Raw genomic sequence first — 8538 nt, forward strand, 5'->3', positions numbered from 1 at the left:
GGGTGGGGGTGGGGACCCAGCATGTGCCAGATTGGGACCCACAGAGAGCCTTTCGTCCTGGGACCTAAATGGGATGGCATGGGGGTGGGGCTGCTGCGGGTCTCCCCCTACAAGTGGGATAGCCGTGCCTAACTCTCCTACCGTCTCCCTGGCCATAGTCACATACTGCCGGTCACTGGGCTGGGCCTCAGAACAAGCTGCTTCCCACCAGCAGTGGCTCTGCCAAGAGGGCGGCCAGGTCCCCCCATAGCGCTCCCCATATGTGAGTCAGCCCACAGCCCCTGCAGCCCAATTTAGAAGCCCATCCGCCAAGCACAAACACACCAACGCAGAGAAGTACCCAAACAACTGTATTTTCTCACCCCTATGGGCTCTCCACCTCGCAGGTAGGCAGCGGAGGAGGGAGGCCAGTCCTCCCAGCCCCACCCCACGGGTCAGGCCCCAAGGTTTCCTCTCATGGCTGGCTTCGTTCCGGTCATCCCCAGACCTGGACAGGTCCCTTCCTGGGCAGGAAGTGGGTGGGGGTGGCAGAGCCCCCATCTGGGGCTGAGTATAGACAAGCTTCCCCGGAAAAGTGGGGAACGTGGCCTGGTGGCAGGCAGATGGCCTAGGGAGCCTACCCTGCAGCAGGGGGCAGTTGGGGGTGGTTCTTGATGCCAAGTTCCCAGAGGCCCTCTAAATTAGTGAGTCAGATCCATACCACGGACCCTCCATCAGACAGACAGAGGACAGACAGCAAGTGTGTGAGAGGGGAGGGGTGGGGCAGGCAGGCGGGCTCCGCCTTGGTCAGGGCACTAGAGCTTGGCAGCCTTGGCGAAGCCCACCATATCATTGTCCCGGTCGAACACCGTGTAGTAGCGGCCGATGAAGACGTCACCCATGATCCAAAGCGGCCCAGCGGGGGGAGGGATGTCCATTCCCATGAATCCACTCAGACAGATGGTCTTCCCAGCCTGGGATACCTGCAGGGCCACCACGGTCAGCTCACCATCCCGGTCACCATCCACCCCGGACCCTCCTCCCTGCTCCGCGCCAGCTGCCCTCACCTTGAGCACATAGTCCTCTGACAAAAGCGTGTAGTCCTTGCTCCCCAGCTTCAGGGTGATGGGGGGCAGATCAGCCACCTTCTCACAGGGAATCATGTACTGCCGGGAGACAGTAGCAGGCGGTGGGCAGGTGCCCCCCGGTGAGCCCCCGCCCCCTGGCATGCCCACTGGCTGCCTGCTGCTTACCTCGCCCTGGACCAGCGGGATAGCGCCCAGAGCCTTCTGCAGAGCCTTGACCTCCTCTACTGGACCCACAAACAGGGAGGTGCCTGTGTCCACGATGGCTTCACAGCCGCCTTTACACAGTGTCAGCCCTTTGCCCACATCCAGCCTGTGGGGACAAGGGACAGTGTTCACCTGGGTGCCCTGCCCTGTAGCCCTGCCGGGTGGACTGTGGCTCAGCTTGCTCCCTGGGACATGCTACTCACTGGGCAGGCCGGGGCAGGAACGAAGGGAGATGGGGACTCAGGAGGTGCCTAGCCCCAAAACCAGGCCCAGGCACAGTGAGCAGGGAGCCCAGAGCTCAGGCGGGGACGGGGTAGTGCAGGTGAGCCCCTCCTCACCTGTCCATGTGGATCTGCCAATATGCCTTCCGGGTGACGTTGACGAAGTCAATGGACCCCTGGTAATACTTGGCATCTACACCGCCCAGCATCAGTTCACCCCCAGTCTTGGCCGTCGGGTCTCTGGGAAGCAGAGAGGAAGTGAGTTGATCTGAGCAGGACAGACCCTCAGCCAGGATGGGAGGGCAGGGATCAGGTCTGGATCAGCCCATCTTGGGGGCTTCCTGGAGAACAGCCCCTCCTGGACTGGCCGGAGAGGGAAACAACTTCTTCCCTCAGAAGTGGGAAGCCCAGAGCTGCCTTGGGCACGGCCCCCCAGGCTTGTTCCTGTTCCCTGCAGTGTGACCGGGCCCCACTCCCTCCCAGGATGAGAGCGTGCCTACTCCAGCGAGTCCAGGTCACCAGGTAGGGGGAACTATAGCCGGGAGCCCGGAAGTGTCAGCTGTCCAACCCAAGAAGATGAGACAAGGGCCCGTGCCTCCCCGGGGCCCTCTGCACTGCTCCTATCCCCCACTGGCCACGCCTCGGCGCCTCTGCCTACTACCTGCACCTCTGAATCCCAGGGTGCCACCTCACTGCCTCCGGTCTTCCTGGTTCTCCTCAGAGCCACACCTCAGCCCGACACTGCTCTACCTCCTCGACTTCTAGCCCCTGCAGGGCCAGGGACCCTGGCGACCACCCAGCTTACATGTCTCTACCTCCCCAGACCTCTGTCTTCCACCTCACTGGAGGGCTTGGGGAGCCCACTCTCTGTGACAGCCTAACTGGAAAATGGGACAAAAGGTGCATACAGGCAAGGGTGACTCGTGCCCTCAGCCTGGGAACCTGTCTGAAAACGTGGTCTTTCACATAGTGCTAGGCTAAGATACAGGTCACACAGAGCAGTGTGGCCTGATGTCTTCACAACTGGGGTCCTTGTCAAAGGGGACCCAGAGACACCGGGGAGGGGCAGGGGGACAGGGGGACATGTGGAAATGCATCAACGTGCCAAGGAACACCTGGGTCACCCTTCAGAGACCATGCCCTGCCCACACCCCGAGTCCAGCAGGAAGGCCGTCCACTTGGCACGGTGTGGTCGGGTTGCTGTCCTATGTAATACAGCCTCCTGGGACGGGGGGAAGGTGGAGGAACAGAGCGCAGCTTAGAGGCAACAGGGATGCGCCTGGGGGACCATACCCAAAGCCGGAGACCATGAAAAAGGGGTGCAGGGGTGGCCAGGTAATTCTGGGAAAGGGTCTACTATAGTACAGGCTGCTGATGCCAAAGGGCCTGGCCCCCACCTGGAAGCAGAGCTGGCAGCCCAGACCCCCTCATTCCCACAGTTGGCACCCCCACAATCCCAAGGCACTCACTCATGATCACGGTCTATGTTGAGAGGACCCCAGGCTGAAGGAGGGCATGACCCCCCCATCCAGGTCCCTCTCTCCCTGAGGCCACTCCTCCCTCCACCTGACCCCAGGGGACACCTCAGGTCTGGGCCCTACCTGTTCAGGTAGAAGGAGAAGACGTTCTTCGGCATCCTCTTCTGCCATATGAGGTTGTCGAAGAAAGGCACCACCTTATCGACGGAAATGCTGGAGTACGCCATGCCCAGGATCCCGTCGAACTTGGCCGCCAAGAACGTCATGCCCGGCTGCTTGGTGGCCTCCCCAAAGATCTGCTTTTCTGCCTGGACACCTTCTTCATTTCTGCTCAACCCACATGGCACCTGCGGGCCACAGGGGTCAGCGGGTCATGGCAGAGTCCAAAGCCACAGCAAGGGCAGTGTACTGGTTGAGAGCGGATGCCTAGGTCCCAAGCTCCTTGTCATCTCTCAGTGTGGGAGAGAGAAGGCCAGGACAGGCAGGGACAGGATAGGGGAACACAGTGGGCCTCCTTCTCCTAAGAGGTGGGCACACCCCTGTACCCCCACACTTACCATCCACACCCCTGGGTTTGGTGGCTACAGGCAAGGACCTGAGGCCCCACCCTGAGGCGTAGCTCAAGGTCACATGCCATTCCCCCCTCGCCCCCAGGCTGAGGCGGCAAATAAGCGGGAAGGGCAGGATGGGGGACAGAGAGTTGGGTGCTACAGACACCATGGGGCGAGGGTGTGTGTGGCAACATCCTGCCTCTAGCAGGGGCCACAAGACAGCACCCGGTGCACACCCCTGGGTGCAGATGGCAGGGGGCTAGGCATAACAGCAATGGTGGCTCCACCTCTGGACAGAAAGGTGTTGTGGGGGACCCCCAGGCCAGGAACCCAAGAGAAGGGGCCAGTGGTGGTAGGGCAGTCACGGGGTCCCCAGTTCATTCCCTCACAAGGCGCTTCTGGCTCACTCGGTTCAGCCTCCCCGTGGCCCCCTGTCCTCTTGGCCAGCCACAGGGAGTTCAGTCCCCACATCAAACAGCATTCAGGAAGCCCACCTTCCTGTTTTCCTCTGGGAACGGGCCTCTTCACCCTACCTCAGAGCAGCCTGGGAAGGTATCGCACCTGATACTGAAACCTACCACCATGGCCCCTCCCATGGTTCTGCTGCCCCACACAGAGTCCCTGTCCTCCAGCTCCCCCATCCCAGGGTGGGGGGGTCACTAAGCACCAAGCCCTGACTCTGGCCCACAAAGGCACAGCGTGATTCCTCACCGACACGGTGTCCTGGCTCAGGAACCCCGAGAGACTGCCCGAGCCGTAATGAATGTCAAAGGTGCGGCCGTTCTCCACATAAGTGCTGGACTTGGAGCTGTCGTACTTCTTGTGAAACCCTGCAGGGAGGGGGGCATATCACTTACCCCCAGCCCCAGAAGGAGTGCCGAGGGGACACTTCCTGCTTTCCCCCAGGAACAGGGTCCACTGTGAGAGTGGACCAGTTTCCAGAGTTGGATGGGTTCAAGCCTACCACCCTGTAGTCCTCCTTCCTGCCCACCCCTGCCCAGCTTGGTCCCCCAAGACTCCCAGGGGCAGACAGACAGACTCACAGCAGGGAAGGCTGAACGGGCTGCATTTTCTCGAGGGGACCCACAGGTTGGAGGAGCCTGTATCGAAGACGACCGTGAAGCACTGTGGGGGCGTTCCGATACCAATCTCCCCGTAGTACTGGGCCTAAGTGGGGAGGGTCCTGTCAGCAGGGCGGCCTGGGCACCCCAGGGCCTGAGTACTGCTGCTTGCCTTTGGCCTTGCGCCTCGCAACAGCCCCACCCTCTGTCTGATGCCCAGCAGTTGAGATCTCTCTGCAGGCCTTGGCCTCGGTGGTGGTGGTGGGGGGGGAGACGGGGGTGGGAGGCGGCGATGGGGCCAGGCCAGGACCAGATGCTAGGGCTTTGGTTTCCTCCCTGCCCTAAAGTGGAACTTCTTTCCCGGGAGGGAACCTCAGAACTGGTCAGCACAGGATGGGGTCACAGGCAACCCCAGAAGAAGTGTCCAGACTGCAGGAAAGGGGAATGACTCAGCAGATCCCCCAGTGACCTTGTGTCCAGGGGACCAGAAATAGGTCAGCCAGCCGACAGAAGGCTCCCTGCCCCACCCCCATCTTCAGTCTAGTCACATGCCTATTACAGCCAGGGCTCAGGCCAAGTAGGACAGAGGGTGTGTCATCTACACAGACCACTGGCCAGGGCTGGAGGGGCAGCAAAGGGGCTTCTGGAAACTGGAAGTGGGGGCAGCCCAGGGCTTGTCCCACATGCCCCTGAACATGCCTGCCCCTAGCGGAGCAGCAGGCACAAGGCTGCTGATCAAACAGCATCTGAGCCAGGTCTGAGCCGGGGCTGTAGACCGACCCCACTGTGTGTCCTTAGCAAAAGCCAGCGTCAGGCCCTGACACCTGTCCCAACTGCCATCAGCCCTGGTCACCTCCAACCTGCCTTCTTGAACAGAGGGTGGGGCACACGCCCTAGCTCAGGGAGGGGGTGAGAGAGAAGGGTAGAAGCTTGGCCGGAAAGTGACACCTTCCTTCCCCCATCTAACATGCAGTTAACTCGTCAAAACCACAGGCTTCTGAGAACAAGGGAGCAGCTTACTAAATGAATAGATGTTCTCATAGAAGAAGCTTCTGTCACCCCAGTGCCCTCCTCCCTCGACTCACATCCATGTAGTTCTTAAGCATCTCGGGCACTGGGTCTCCATTCACGGTGGGCACCTCCTGGGCATATTTGGAGATGGGGTTCTTGGCAATGAGATTTTCCACAGAGCCTCCAGCTTCAGACAGAGTACGGCGGATGGACGTGAACTTGTGCAGCGGGATCCTATGGGAATGTGGGTCAGAACAGGTTACACTCAGAACCACCCCAGCTCGGCATGGCTTCAAATACATGGTGGATACCCGCAAGTGTCCACTGAGCTGCCCTGGCCAGTCTGGGACGCCCATGTGTCACACCCACCCTGAGCTGTTCTCACCTTGTCCCTGTTCCTTGCCACCATCCACCCAGCCATTGGTTCAGCCGGGTCACCAGCTGTACCACGGCACTAACCCTGGCTCATTTGTCTGAGCAAAACTAGGCTCTCCGGGGCTTTCAGTAGCTGATTCTGGGGGAGGGGTTGCCAGTCTTTGATCTCAAACCTCTCCAACTTTCAGTCATCAGTGGAGTTCCTGTTCACTGTGTGGTACCCAAGGGCTCCCGGCCACACAGGGCCCCAAAGCCCCCCCCCCCCGACACACACACACTGAGGTGTGCAGTGCCCCTCCTAGCCCAGCTCCAGTCTCTCCTCCAGGTGGCAGCCAGGACATGCTCCCCATCACCCTCCAAAGTTTCCATCCAGACCCCAAACCAAAAGGGTCCTTCCTCCCAGGCTTTGCCAGCCTAAATGCCACCCTCCCTGGTTTTCCTGCCATAGGGAAACCCAAGGACGCATCCTCCTCCTCAGAAAAGTTCGCCTGGATTCCCTCACTACTCTTCCTTTCACCTTGAACTCGCACGGCTGCTGCTCATTGGCTTCCTCACAGTGGCTGGGAGCTGACATGCACGTGTCCCTGCACCCCTTACCCCAGAGCCAGGACACAGGCCCTGGGAAGTACAAGTACACCAAGGTCTTTCCTGGTTCCCTGGTACACCAAGAATAATGCATTCTTGCCCAAGAGCTAGGTGGTGGGCTGGAAAGGGCCTGAGGCATTTTCCTGGGGGTGGGACACACCCTTCCCCCCTCCCCCCTCACAAGGAAATCAGGATCAGCTTCAAGACCCAAGGCTAGCCCTGGGCTATCTCCTCCCTCCCCCTCTCCTAGGAGGAGAAGTCATGGGTGGGGCCTATAGCTGCTCCCCACATCTGTTATGTGGGGCCAGCTAGTCCTGGCCTCTGCTCAGGGGAGCCCACGCAGGCCAGCCTCTGACAGAGCCCTCAGCCGGCCAGACCAGCTCCCCAGCTTCAGCAGCTACCTGGGACCTATGATCTCACCCACCTGCCCACAGAAGTGGGGGAGGGGGGGCTGGAAGAGAGGTCCAGAGCAGGATAGGGTGGACCCTACTCTCCCGTCCATCCTGGGGGAGTTGTCATGCAGGGGTAGGAGGGTCGTATCTAGCTGGGACAGTCCTGGTCCAGGTTGGCATTCAGGGTCCCTGCCTGGTACACAGGGTTAGGGCCCCTAGGCCCCAGAAAGACGAGATCTTTGCTGGAGCACATGGTCAGTGGGAGACACAAACTAGTCCCAGAGTGGAGACGCCTGGCTGAGGGGCTGCCCACCCATCTACACTTCCTATCCCCACCTCTCTGGGAGACCCCGATGACACAGGGTCCGAAGGCCCCCTCCCCCCGCCCCACAGGGCCCATGGAAAGGCCCAGTGAAGCCGACTGAGCAAGGCGACAGCCTGGTTCGCAGCTACTGAGGGGGCGGCCAGAGAGGAAGACTCCATCCAGGTTCAGCCCCCCGCAGCCCCCCGCACCACATGTGGGCCCCCAGCAGACACACCAACCCCACCTGTCCCGAATCAGCACCATCTCCTCCTACCCCTGATCCCCGGCCCCTGGAGGCTGGGGTCATTCCGGCCAATCTCATGGTGGTACTGGAGAGTGTCGGGCATTTCCGCCCGGGGTCGCCCTGCACCCCCGAAGCTCCAGGCCAGGTGGGTTTGCAGAAGGCCGCAGGGAGGCGATGGGCGATGCAGCCGGGGGTCTCGGGGTGGGGTCCGGGCTTACCTGATGAGAGCGGCCGCGGGGCCGAGCAGCAGGCTGACGGCGAACAGCAGAATGCAGGAGCACTGCATGGCGGCGGCGGCGGCGGCGGATCCGAGCGGAGCGCGGAGGCCGAGCGCTTATAGCCGGGATGACAGAGCAGTAGGCGAGTCAGCTGACTGACTTGTTTGCCCCGGAGCCTGTCACGTGGGCCGCGGCGGCGTACGCGGAGCGGGGCGGAGCGGGACGTCCTGGGCCCCGCCCCGTCCTGTCCCTGGCTACAGACCTTCCGAGTACCTGTCGCGCGGAGACCCAACCCCAACTCCCCCGAGGCTGCTGCGCTCCCTGGCCTTGCTCCTTCCTGCAGGCGGAGCCCGGGTGACCCCATCCCTGAGTGTCCCCAAGCCCCCGGGGGACGCGCCGATGGGGAGCCCTCCCGCCGTCAAGGGCCACGACAGGTGCCGGGAGGCGGAGGCCAAAGGGAGGGGCGGCGCCAGGTGCCTACTGCACCCCCATCCCCGCCTCCTCCCTCCGCCCTGCCCTTGACTTTCCAGTCCCCTCTCTGGAAGCCGCCCCAGTCCTCAGATGGACGTCACCTCCCGCCACTTCCACCTCCCCAGACCTGTGCCTGACCTGGCCCTGCGCGGTTACCTGGGTGGTGCAGGCATAGCGCCCAGTCTCTCCATGGATGCCGAGCTAGAAAAGACTCAAGAACCAGGTCCCACAGGGTCAACCTAGAGAGACCTGGTGGGTGCTCTGCTCGTGATGGGCTATCAACGCGTGCTCTAGTGCCCCGCAAGCCACTCGCTCAGGCCTGCATACCGGGCTTGGTGTCAGGGCCTGAGCCAGGC

General features: G+C 61.7%; 1 protein-coding gene across 1 annotated transcript; it reads right to left on the minus strand.

Annotated features, from left to right (window-relative positions):
• Window positions 1-794: 794 nt before the first annotated feature.
• CTSD (cathepsin D) lies at window positions 795-7779 on the minus strand. The gene is made up of 9 exons (XM_006860807.1): window positions 7712-7779; window positions 5668-5827; window positions 4565-4688; window positions 4233-4351; window positions 3094-3317; window positions 1610-1732; window positions 1233-1377; window positions 1047-1145; window positions 795-962 (listed from the first exon to the last, which is right to left on the minus strand). Exons 1-9 carry the CDS (start codon window positions 7777-7779, stop codon window positions 795-797), a joined length of 1230 nt encoding a protein of 409 aa, XP_006860869.1.
• Between the last annotated feature and the right edge of the window lie 759 nt (window positions 7780-8538).

Source organism: Chrysochloris asiatica, unplaced genomic scaffold (genome assembly GCF_000296735.1).
Source record: "Chrysochloris asiatica unplaced genomic scaffold, ChrAsi1.0 scaffold00040, whole genome shotgun sequence".
Taxonomy (NCBI): Eukaryota; Metazoa; Chordata; class Mammalia; order Afrosoricida; family Chrysochloridae; genus Chrysochloris; species Chrysochloris asiatica.